Raw genomic sequence first — 13,280 nt, 5'->3', positions numbered from 1 at the left:
TCAGTGGGTGGTGTAGTCTAGTGGTTAAAGTTCTGGGCTGGTAAATGCAAACATTTGGAGACCATTTTAACAATAAACTAAGGATATAGTAAATAGGGATGAGCAAAAAATACAAGTTTCTTAGAAACGGTTTACGTGAGATGTGTTATTGTGCTCAAAACTAGACAGAGCACAACAGAACAGGACAGACTGCATAGCTGAAGATGCATTGAAAAAAGTCCAACTCTTTGACAAAAATGTTAGCCGGAATGTGCTTTAAAAATCTAAAAATACAACTTTTTCCAAGACAGTTGTACTGTGCAAACTAATAAATGATCCAAAAAAACTCACAGAATCAACTAGTTAGTTGGATTGCTCATCCCTAATGTTTAACAAATGAGAACTTTGAATACATTAGTAAGAAGTAACAAGGCCCTTATTTCTTCAGAGAAGGTCACAGGCCCAATATGGGGTCAAATTTTGTTATAAATATCCAAAGAAGGTCACTAAACCAGAATGACAGTGTGCGGTTATTTGTACAATAATTCCTGGACATTTAAGAAATATAATGTACATGCTTATTGCTAAATAAACCCTATAACGTTGATACAAGAAGTTGGGGTTTATGTATCCTGCTTATTACACTGCTACTTGCATGCATATATAAATAAATGCATCAATAAATGCATTAAAAAATAAAGATTTTAGTTTAAATTATGTGGGAAAAAGACAGACCACAGATTGTAATGACACACATGAAACCAGCTACTGGTGGCCTGCTCCTGTCATTATACAAATATATTTGCTGCAATTTGCCTGCGGTGCCACAGAAATGACCAATCAGATTAGTATTCCAGAAAGCCAGCAGCTAACATTCACTTTAAAGGGTTAGTTCACCCAAAAATGAAAATTCTGTCAGTAATTACTCACCCTCATGTTGTTCCAACCCCGGGGTTGGAACAACATGAGGGTGAGTAATTACTGACAGAATTTTCATTTTTGGTTGAACTATCCCTTTAACAATGTTGGAGGAGTGCTCTAAATGCTTAACATGTGTGCAATACATTTTACAAAGGTGACGCGTGTATAGTGAATGGAATGACACAAATGGGATAAATCCTTCTGAAGAAAATGACTTCCAGCAGAATTCTGTTCATTCTGTTCCTCTGTTTATAGAGCTTTCAGCACCAGCTGCACACCTGACACTACCACTGCTCACTCTTGGTTGTCTCTTTCCCATCTTGCCTGCATGTTCTGTTATGGGACAACAAGGGAACTCACCAGTACAAAGTAGTAAGCATACAATGCCGCCAGGTGGTGGATTACAAAAAACTTGTCTCCTATTGCTCTCCAATAGTAAAATATAAGCAGCAGATCTGAAAAACACACAGAACAAAAAAGGCGAGAAGAGTCAGAACTACTTTCAGGAATGTGAATTTGCCAGTTTTAATTTAGCATGTACACAAAACACTGCCACAAAAGTGACTTAATACATTCAAAGAGCTACTTTTTGGTTTCCATGTGAGATGAGGCCATATTATTGTTTAATTATATGGCCTCATCTCACATGGACATTTATCTAGGGACTTTTGCTGCATCTCTGGTCATTTTAACCTTGTTTCAGAGTATTCCTTAAAGGGATAGTACACCCAAAAATGACAATTCTGTTGTTAATTACTCACCCTCATGTCGTTCCAAACCTGTAAGACTTTCGTTCATCTTCGGACCACAAATGAAGACCTTTTTGATGAAATCTGAGCGATTTATGTCCCTCCATTGACAGCTACGCAACTACCACTTTTGACACTTCAAAAAGTTCATAAAGAGATCATAAAACGAATCCATATGATTTGAGCGGTTTAGTCCAAATTTTCTGAAGAGACTTGATCGCTTTATATGATGAACAGATTGAATTTAGGGTTTTATTCACATAAACATTCATCAACGTAAACTTGGTAAATTTGGACTAAACCGCTCAATTCATATGGACTAGTTTCACTATCTCTTTTTGAACTTTTTAAAGAGTCAAAGTGGTAGTTGCGTTTGGAACGACATTAGGGTGAGTAATTAATGAAAGAATTTGAATTTTTGTGTGAAATATCCCTGTAAAGTCTCTGCCAACATCAGATGACTTTGATGGCTGTGAAGCTGAGAGAATTTTTTTAATGCAAATATTACATTGCGATATCAACTTATATGCCCCTTACCCAGCATTACAATCATAAGAATATAAGAATTGTCAAAAATTGAAATACAATAAATAAAAATAGAAAAACTGAGACTAAAGTAAAATCCATTATCATTTGAAATTAAAAAACATTGGTAACACTTTACAACAATGTCTTGTTTGTTAACATTAATCATCTAAAACCAGGTTAAAATGGCCACATATACCCCTTTTCCACCAAGGCAGTGCTGGTGCCGGTTCGGAGCCGGTGCCTACTCGCGAACCAGTTCTTTGTGTTTCGACAGCCAAAGAACCGGTTCTCGGCCAGGAAAATTGGTTCCAAAGCGGCACCAACTCTTTGCTGGACTAGAACCGTTCTTTTACCACATCATGCTTACGTCGGGGGTTATTGTCGAACTTCTTCTCGAACGTAACCTGTGTCTATAGTAATCCAGACGAGCAGCACAAATGTGTTCTAAATGTCTTCTTCTGACCCCAATATAGGATCGCAAAGCCAGGAGAAACATTTGCAGAAAGACGATGTAGTTCGCCATTGTAATTGTTATGCTTGAATTTGGCGCAAGCATTTCTAGGAAAGCTAAGACGTAGCCTATGGCAACGTACACAGTGACGTAACGACGTCGTTCGCTGGGCTCTCTAGTCAGTGGAAAAACAAACAGGTTCTGAGAAGGTTCGTAAGTTGAACCAACTTTAAACCAGCACCAGTTCCGAACCAGTTCTTTTTTGGTGGAAAAGGGGTAATAGACGGTGAAATGTTGCTAGAGAGACATTTATTTTGTGAAACTGGACTGACCAACAACTTAAATATATCTATCACATATATCTTTAAATATATCTATCAGAAACTCCCAAAAATGCAATCAGGGGGCAAGAACACGTGAATTTTCAAATCAAATTCTCAGTATTACAACAAACAAACATATCCTGCATTTCTATGCATGATGCAGCTCTCAAACAAAAACCCTCCACCTCCAAAGTCAGACATCTGCCGTAAGCTCTCACCAGATATGAGGTAGCCTGTAGTAATGCTCACGTTTATCTTCACCAGAGTAGGATCTCCCCTGTTGTGGTAAAGATGAGAACAAGGCACTGAGATTACTGCAAGACCATGTTACAACAGTTACTGAAAGCGTCCTGCTAGTCTGTAAAGAGCAGTGCTTTCCCAGCATGCAGTGTGACGGGTCGGTCTCGAGGGCAGGGCGCTCACCATACGGGGTCCTGATTGACGGCCTCATCGAAGAACAGGATGTAGAGGCAGAAAAGGCCGACCAACAGGGCGTGGAGCGTGGACACTGTCCTGCACACACACGCAAGGGAAAGGGTTTAATCACACATGACAGAAGTCTTTATAGTGGGTTGCTTCTCCCGTAGAACCATGTCAAGTTGAAACAATCGAAACGGAGCAATTGACTGCTGTCAATCAACCACATACTGTGCGCCCTACATCTAAAGATCTCCTCCAGCTGGCTGTTCTCTTGACAGCCCTCTGAAATGAGCAAATGATCACTGCTATCTTCCCTCAGTTTCTTTCTGCATACACAGACATTAGTCATTCTGAGTGACAGCTTACAACCTGCTCTCCTGTAGGTTCTCCTGATAAGACCTTTAGCAGGGAAATATTTAAAGTGCCACTGCGAATCCACTGGCTATATTCAACATACTGTCTGTTAAGAATGGCTCTTAGCCTATAGTTTGACATTATTGTAACTGTATGTATAATTGATTAAATGATATAAATGATTCCTAAATGAATGAGTCCGAGTCACTTAAGCATAGTACAATTCCTAAACGAATTAATGTTATGAGCCAGGTTTTTTTTTTTTTTTATAGAAAATCAAAAACATACAGGGGATGCAGTGATTCTTTTTAGCGATTCAAACGGTGCAACCAGTGCAATTTGATTCCTCAACAAATGACTATTACAGAATGTAATTATTTTTTGTGAATTTAAAAACACAGTGCAACCAGTATTTCGAGTTCTGATTCCTCAACAAATGGCTCTTATGAGTAAATCAAAAACATACAGTGCAACCTTACCACTTTTGTCTAAATTATTCCTGAATGTCTTTTGATTCAGTTCTTTTTAGTGAATCAAGACCACACAGAGCAACCAGGTTCATCCAATTCCTAAACAAATTACTTCTGAGCAGGTTCTTTTAGTGAATCAAAAACATACATTGCAACCAGTTGTCTAAATGATTCCTGAACAAATTAGTTATTCAAGCCAAATCACTTTAGTAAACCAAGCACTTACAGTGCAACCAGTTGTTTAAAAGATTCACAAATACCCAAACAAATTACTATTATGAGCCAGTTCTTTTAAGTGAATCAAACCATGTGTCTAAATGATTCCTGAATGAATGAGTCAGTTCTTTTTAGTGACTCAGAAACGCACAGTGTGACCAGTACAGTCCATTTCCTAAACGAATGACTCTAATGAGGCGGTTCTTTTTAGTGAATCAAAAACATACAGTGAGTCTTTCGAGTCAGTTCTTTTAATGAATCAGACCTGCACAATGCAACCAGACTAGCATGATTCCTAAACAAATGACTTTTACCAACTGATACGTTTTAGCGAATCAAACACACACAGCTATGTCGTGCATAAGAAACACTGAATATCTACAGATATATCTGATCATGAGAAGACAACACATACAAAAAGAACAAGCATGCTTCATCATTACCTTGAGTTCCACTCGATCTTCTGTTTGTGGGTGAGTTTGAGGAAGCCAGGGCTGATTCTGGACGACACCCAGGGGCTCACGCTGTGAAAGAGCCACTGGAAGGTGCAAAAACTCACCACCGAGATGAGCAGGATCAGCTGGCTGAAGGGGTCCATGGCCACCTGACCCCACTGCAAGACAAAGAGCACAGGAGACAGTTGAAGTTGCTTTAGATAAAGACATGAACATCAATGTGCCGTAGAGATCACACAACGGAAAAAACTCTAGCCAGGAGAAAAGCTAAGTAAATGTTTAACAGACATGCCCATTGCCCTCTGCCATTATGGTGTTAGTGAGGAAAAACAAATGAGGTGATATGAAGCCCATGTCTCTATCTCCCACTCAGAAAGCTAAAACAATCATTGGTTGATATTAATGCAGCCAGGCATGACGTAAGAGTTTGTTGACCATTCAAAAAGACTCCAAAATCTCACATTCTGGTTACACAACCGTTCTGGAAATCAACAGTGGGCTTTTGTTTGTAATAAATGAGAATACGTACGTAATCCTTGATGGTAGCGCTGTATATACACATCATACTGAGCTAAGATCTAAATGTCAGCCTTCTCCTAAAGGTGAAATCATACGTCTGGTGTTTAAAAGAAAGCAAGAGTTTTAACAGTTCCTCTTTCAGCCTGGCTCATTGTGCACCAGAAAAACAAGTCTGTCCCCTTTGAAGCACATAAGGAAGCAGTGATCCATAATGATAATCCTTTGGCCAAAATAATCACAGCATTCCAGCTGGGTTTAGCAGGAGTAAAATCGGCACAAAAAGCAAAAGACAGACACTGCATTCATGCTCACCTGAGCTATTCTCACTTCCTGTAACAAGCGCTTTTACTTTCTTCCATATATGGTGGTTCAGTAGAAATAAAAGCCACAGGGTTAACATCCAAATTGTCAGCTGGACTAAATCTAATTCGAGGCTAGGCCATATCAGCCTTTAAAGTCATTGAGCAAGGGTTTTTTTTTACCTTTCATTTGTAAATGAGCATTTAATTCACTGAATTAAGTTTGTGGGTGTGTTTAACGTCATTGCCTGGAAAAATGAAATTTGCTAATTTTATCTATCTATATTAAATATATTTATTCATACAACAGTATATTTACTGATTAATTCAGGTTATATCCTAATACATAAGACATACAAGTATGTCCTTGACAAATAGAAATTCTAAAATACTCATGGAAGAAGCATTATTTTACAAGATATCTTCCATTGGCCATCTAAGTGCTCGTAACATTTCCCGCTGATCTACTTTCATGACCTCTGGCCCATAACGGCTAATGGAAAACATGAATTGCACTCTTACCTAAGGCTACAAGTGTTCAAAGGACGATAGAAATATACAAAACATAAACCCTCTGAACTGAGAGTGTATTGAAAAGAGACTGACACAGATTTGAAAACCATGAAATTGGAGTTTTGTGGCTTTTAGACCATGTGTACTAGCTTAGAGGTCATCTACACTGTAGAGTAGGCTACTCAGTTTAGCAGAGATACATATTTAAAGGGGTGGTTGATTATGTTTTCACTTTTCTTACTTTAGTTAGTGTGTAATGTTGCTGTTTGAGCATAAACAACTTCTGCAAAGTTACATTCTCAAAGTTCAAAGCAAAGGGAGATATTTGCTTTTAAAGAAATCGCTTTTTAAGGACTACAACAAACGGCTGGTAAGGACTAAACGACCCTCCCGGGTTAGTGACATCACCAACCCTAGAATTTACATAAACCCCACCCCCTGAACACAATTTATAGATTATCAAGACAGAATATGCTAATCAATGACTAGAAGAGAACTACACATAAGCTACATAAATTCATCAACTAACCATTCAGAAATGTCCTGTTGCTTCTACATGTTGTCACTTCTTCTTGAGTCTCTCCATCATTGTCTGACTCCGGTTTGAACATAAAAGGCTAAAAGGTTTTGAAATTTTCAGTGTATGTCTGTGTGAGTGCAAGCTGTTGAAGCTCCGCCCTATGTGCCGGAAGCAGCAGCTCATTTGCATTTAAAGGGACACACACAAAACGTTTTTGCTCACCCTCAAAACGTGACAATTTTAACATGCTATATAAAAATATCTGTGGGGTATTTTGAGCTAAAACTTCACATGCACACTCAGGGGAGATAAAAGACTTATTTTACATCTTGTGAAAAGAGCGTTATACCACCTCTTTAAAATGTACATTCTTTCAAATATTAATGATCCATCTTGTTCACGGGGGTGTTTAATTAAAAGTCAGCCATTCATAACTATCCTGACATGCCTTAACTTGCTAATTATTGTTACAACAAACAGTGCCTAATTAAATCTCCCCAAACATGGGTATTCCAACGACCTTAAAAAATAAAAAGTGTCCCAATAGCGGTACCAGAACTGCAGGTTTCCCTACACTAGTCTTCCCTAAACTAATGTTTACCAACTAACGTGGCTGTCTGTAAATCGGACGGTTCATTACCATACGATCTGATATTGATTCTCGTAGCCAGCGATACAATATTTGCTGATGCCTCAAAAAATCCTGCGATACGATTTGATTAGATTCATGGGTATATGGATCTATATAATGGTATGTGCTTATTTTACACAACCAGTTACATTTTTATGAACTCTCAAATGCAACCAAAATATATAAAATGAAAATTTCTCTTAAAATTGGACATCCTGTGCAAGAAGACATGACAGAAAACGTGCTTTCTGTGGGCGCGCTACAGATGTGTGCGCACAAAACTTCTCACACAGTGCACGAGTAAGGAATTTAGTTCTCTTTCGTGTCTTTTTTGCGCTTGAATAGTTGAATTAGCAACAAAGTCCCTTTAAGACAAGTCATTTCACTCGGCGGCCATCTTTGAAACTCCTCTCGGGCTTGAAAGTGCAGCTCCTTTCTCTTTGAATGGGGTAACATCAAATTCTCCAAAACTCTTCGCCAAGATTAAATTTCATATTTTAAGTTACCAATGAAATATGAAAACCAGTATTTTCCAGGCTGGACCAAGCTAATGCGCAATCATAACCGCGCGTCTCGGAACACTGACTGTTTCTATAGGAACCGGAGATTTCTACAGCAGCAGCAGTGACGTGATGACTTTCCCAATCAGCAATTGGCTCTTATTTAGAAGGCGGGACTTATTTAGCCATATTGCGCGTTACACTTTCTCCCATTCATAGTAATACGAGTGCACCATCTTTCTAAATATAGTCTTTGTTAGCAAGTCTTAAAACACATTCAACTGTCCTGAGCATCTTCGTGTTGTTTGACAAGGTGCCTTCATTGCATGAAGATGTGGTGAGTGTCAAAATAAAGGTGCCTCATATATATATATATATATATATATATATATATATATATATATATATATATATATATATATATACATATATATACACACACACTAAAAGATTGATTCTTGGGATTTAAGAATTGATGTCGGTTCATAAAAATGAGAATCGATTAAAATCAAGAAATCAATCCATTTTTTTCACCCAGCCCTAATTGTAACAATACAAAAGCCAGTTGAAAACTGCATAAGCATTTAAGAAGATATAAACGATTGAGTCAATAGTAAATGAACATGGTTCACTTACCATCTATATTTTAAAACATGTCAAAGAACGGAAGGATATCTCCTCATGGGGTGATGGGCGTCAAAAAACATGCTGTGACTAAATTTAGATGTTCTTTATGTTGCAATAGGCTCCATGCACACATGTCCACCCAACCCAGGGGGAGGGGTGGGGGTGAGTGTATTTACAGTCCCTATACAGGTTCATGCAGGTTGTAAAGGGCAGGCACCCAAAGAGGTCACGAAGCAACGTATGGCAATGGGTGTGACATAACAGGAAGTTCAGCAAGTTCTCAGTCTCACAGATGAACACGTGTGAATTGCACGTCTTCTGCTGTGTGTGCATGTATCATGAACAAAAAAAAAACACCAAAAACCAACAGTGAAAGCCTTCAGTGGCGGAAAAGTGTTGGGTAGATTAAGATGCTTTCCATTCTGATGTACAGGTTTATCATGTAGAAGGCAGATCACAGCACTGATAAAGCTGCATTGCTGGCATGCTTTAGTGCATTGCGTGAATGCATCATATATTAAGAAAAGCAGTGTCGCCTTATGAATGAAAGATTAGCTGAGCAAAGCAAGGCTCATATACAGCAGCAGAATGGATGAAATGGATGCTTTAATAAACCCAGAGGAAACTGCAAAGCAAAAAAATCTACAAAGTACATACATACATATACAAAATGAGAATTATAGTCATATTTTGATATTTGTAAAATGATGTTTGTCTTGAAAAGACGATAGAGGAAATGCTTTACCATTGCCTGATGGTTGTACCACCAGACATTAACATCAAAACGTTTGCTGAAAAATGGCATTAAAGTTTTTTTAAACAAAACATGACTACAAATATTACATTTTTAAGAGATTGGCAAGTGTTTTAAACTATATATATATTTATATATATATAAAAAATTATCGCTTTTCATTGGTTATTTTTTACACACACATAGCAGCTCTCAAAACTGAAAGTAAACCAAATAAGAAAGAGCAGAATAAAAGACCCCAGAAGAAAGTTTTTAGAAGTCAGAATGAAACTCAGTTTGATGAAAAATCTCAAACACTTCCGCAAAACCTGTGCTGCATTTCATATTTTCATTAGATAAAGTAAAAGTTCATGTTTCCCTTCATACTGACATGCATCCTCAGTGCAGAGTCGACCATATAGCCTATTTAAATGTTAAACTAAGATATTGGCCTTTAAATGTCATTTTAGCCTTCATTTGTCAAAGTCGGTCATTTAAGTTCGACTGATATACTGCATTGAACCGCATGGCTTGTGTAACAAATGCACATATCTATATTTTTGCTTAGATGTGCATTTTATGAAGATGGGCGCGTGTCATACATCGACTGCAATTCAGCACTGACTATTTGATAACACATAATGGATCACATCTCTATTAAAGGTCTCTAAAAACATAGCGATGGACGGAAATCGACTCGTGTTGTTACCGACATGCCTTTCTTTAGGCCAAGTCACACCGCAATGCTGGCTAAAAACACAGCGCTTATGCAATAAAATATTGTTTGATGTCATATGCATTAACCCATAATATGCTTACCTCTTATCAATCATCAATAGTGTCTGTTGGTTAGTTGTGCATGGTGTCTGAAAACATGGGCTGATAAAAATCCGTGTTTTTTCGTCAGTCAGACACATGCATGATGATTCTCCTCTCTCCACGGCGATATGAAATGCATGATTTCATATCAAACAGAAACGGAAGGTCCTTATAATATTCTCAATCTACGATGCGTGTGGGTTTTATAAACGCGCGTCGGTGAGAACATGTTGAGGATGACTGAAACTGATGATGGCTGTATGTGGTGGTGAAAGGATCAAATTTCTGCTTCATTCTTAAAGAGATATTCACACACAAGGATACACTACCACTCTCTTCTGGTGGGAATTTTGATTCATCAGTGAGTCGAATCTTTTGGATCCGACCAACAAGATTCGTTTGGAGCGAGGCAATTTCTGCAGGTTACGTCCATGGTTTTACGTCGGTCCAGTTGGTGGCGAGACGTGAGTGACTGAATAATTCCCTCAACCGATTCGTTAAAAAAAAAAAGGAGTTGTTCACGAAATATGAGTTTTCTATGGAAGCTTGTTTCCGCCACAGAATAAAAAAGGTAAGTTAAAGGCAAAGGCACACCATGCAAGATTTGTACCTTAATATAACAGCTTCGAAATCATTTCGATGGTAAACCAACTCGTAGTAGGGCAAATCATCCCAATAGCAAAGAAAAAGCGCTGGAAAAACCAGTTTGAGAGGTGGCGTCCCGACAAATCTCGCGAGACTTTTTTCTCACAAATACAAGTTTACACCTCACAATTCTGACTTTTTTTCCTCAGAACTGGACTTTATAACTCGCAATTGCGATTTTATATCTCGCAATTCTGACTTTATATCTCACAATTGAAAGTTTATCTCACGCAATTCTGAGAAAAATTGTCAGAATTGAGAGATGTAAACATAATTTTGAGGGTAAAAATGTTAGACTTTTTCTCACTTTATAATAATTTTGGGGGGGGGGACTTATGCGTAGCTGTGATGGTAATATCATTGTACTTTGATACTTTTAATAATTTTACTAATTTTAAATTGAACGATTACCACATTCACCAAAACAATCTGATTTGGGTAATCATCTAGAAAGATTTTAAGCTATTTTTGTCCCACAAAGCTAAAAATAGCTAGGTCAGAAATATATTTAATTTGCACACCATCCGTCGGTCCTCTCCTCTAATCACCATTCTCATTATTAAGATATTTGTAGGATATTTTCTATTTTTTGTCATTCATGAATTGGGACCTACTGGATATAGAGTGAAAAGGATTTCCCATGACTGAGCTTTCACCTAAACTAAAATTATATTACGCAGTCCCGGTGTCAAAAATGAAACAAAAAGGCACAATATTTGCTCTACTGTTTTAATTCTAGAGCCATAATATAAAAAATTCCCTTTTGTCACTTTTGGTGGCTTTATACCCTTGATAATTTCTGACCCATGCAAGCCACTTTATAAAAGACTAAACTGAGGGCAATTTTCCAGGTATTTTTCACCAACTTGGATTATGATACAACTTGAAGTTTGGTACATATGTAACAGGCCAGCTAGTGAGAGCTCTCGCTCCCCTAATCTAAAGAGGCGCACTAGAGACTGCGGTCTTTAGCTCATAGCTCGGGAAGGACCAGAGGGGTTACACATACACACAAAGTTCACATTATATTTACCAAACAAACAGGTGGGATGTTAAAATTCTGACCCCTGCCCTGTGGTGGTTGAACTAGGGCACTAGAACAGCTCTTTCATCACACTTGGCAGAATGTTCATAACACACATGCCAAGTTTGCATCACACATGTTCCCATATCTCAGGACAACAGACAGTGAAACCATCGTGACAGTACAAGCGAATACAGACAATGAGATTCTGTATCTGTACAGGTGTCAAGAGGCAGTATAAGCCACAATACATTGTTGTACGTGACACCCAAACACAAATAATTGAATATGCAATTTCTTCCACTCACCACCAGAGAGCAGTCAGTCTACAGTGGTGTGATTGCGATTTTGAGCAGGAACTAGAATAGCAGATTTGATACAGCATTCCTATTTTCCACATTATTACGCAAATTATTACAGTAATCAGATTAATACAGTCATTTCATTTTCTTTGTTGACTATCCAAAAAACTAGTTCATGGTTCCAGGATTATTCATGCTGTGTAAATCAGATCCATCAACATGATTTTCCTGCATGTGTGTCACTCTCCACCCTCCACTTCATTAGGCCCCATGCGGAAAGGATTCCATTCTCCAGACCTTTTCCTGAGGAAATAGTGAGTGGGCTAACTTAGCTAACACGTACAAGAAAGATGAAACAGGCCTGACTAATAGGAATGTGATTATGTAAAATCTTCTTTGAACTTTCATTTTTATTAATGGTCTGTGCTGTCTGCCAATGTACAATGTGAAGTTTCTAGAACTCCAGCTGTCTGAAGACAATTATGAGTGTCAAGTTATAATTCTGGAATCAATTTTGGGGCCTCAGGAGGGAAACATTATGAGTGTATTGTTGCATAAATCAGACTCAAAAGCACTCACCTACTTGGTCATGTAAAAAAAAATATAATAGCCTACATTATGTTAATTACTGACATCGTTTTTTATAATTTTTAATTTAATTTATATTTTAATTTAATTTTTATATCTAGCCTAAATTAAACGTGTTCATCATATAAAGCAACCGATTACTTTTATGATCTCTTTATGAACTTTTTGAAGCGTCAAAAGTTTCAGTTGCGTAGTTGTCTATGGAGAGAAAGAAATCCTTCAGATTTCATCAAAAAGATCTTCACTTGTGTTCTGAATATGAACGAAAGTCTTACGGGCGTACTCATTTTTGGGTGAGCTATCCCTGAGCACTAACAAATCAAAACTACTTTTCTGTTCATTCATGACAACCTAAGCAAAAAAACGGTTGTTTAACCAGAGGGACATTCCTCCCTCCAAGGAGAGTAGGCTCAAAGTTACAGACAACCCTCTGTTTGGATCAACTCAGTCCAGCACTCTGAAAAAATACTGATGTGTGTGTGTAAGAGAAAGAGAGCAGTGGTTTATGCATTCATAGCAAGGTTATGTAATGTTCCAGAACCTTTGCATTACTTAGACCAGAGAGGTCCGGGCTCTTCAGCTGGATTCCTCTTCAATAAAGCCGTTCAAAATGGCTCTCATGCAACAGACTGGACTCTTTGGCAAGATGCCAGCCAGCCACCCAAAAAAAATACAGTAGGAAGGTCTGTTTTTC

At 37.9% G+C, this 13,280-nt stretch overlaps 1 protein-coding gene across 2 annotated transcripts in view; it reads right to left on the bottom strand.

The window, feature by feature from the left end:
- Positions 1–10,395, bottom strand: part of tlcd4a (TLC domain containing 4a) — a 21,276-nt gene extending 10,881 nt beyond the window's left edge. Inside the window, exons 1-5 of one of the 2 annotated variants that reach the window (XM_084398314.1) lie at positions 10,028–10,395; positions 4,855–5,024; positions 3,375–3,464; positions 3,170–3,228; positions 1,261–1,355 (exon numbers count right to left, since the gene is read on the bottom strand). In XM_084398314.1, coding sequence (XP_084254440.1) covers positions 1,261–1,355; positions 3,170–3,228; positions 3,375–3,464; positions 4,855–5,009 — 399 coding nt within the window. In that variant the 5' untranslated portion in view covers positions 5,010–5,024; positions 10,028–10,395. The remainder of the gene's footprint in view (positions 1–1,260; positions 1,356–3,169; positions 3,229–3,374; positions 3,465–4,854; positions 5,025–10,027) is intronic. The other variant, XM_084398315.1, reaches the window with a different exon arrangement.
- Between the last annotated feature and the right edge of the window lie 2,885 nt (positions 10,396–13,280).

This window comes from Rutilus rutilus, assembly GCF_951802725.1.
Source record: "Rutilus rutilus genome assembly, chromosome: 24".
In the NCBI taxonomy this organism is placed as follows: Eukaryota; Metazoa; Chordata; class Actinopteri; order Cypriniformes; family Leuciscidae; genus Rutilus; species Rutilus rutilus.
Note: the sequence above shows the minus strand (reverse complement) of the source record. Positions and strands in the feature narration are given on the sequence as shown.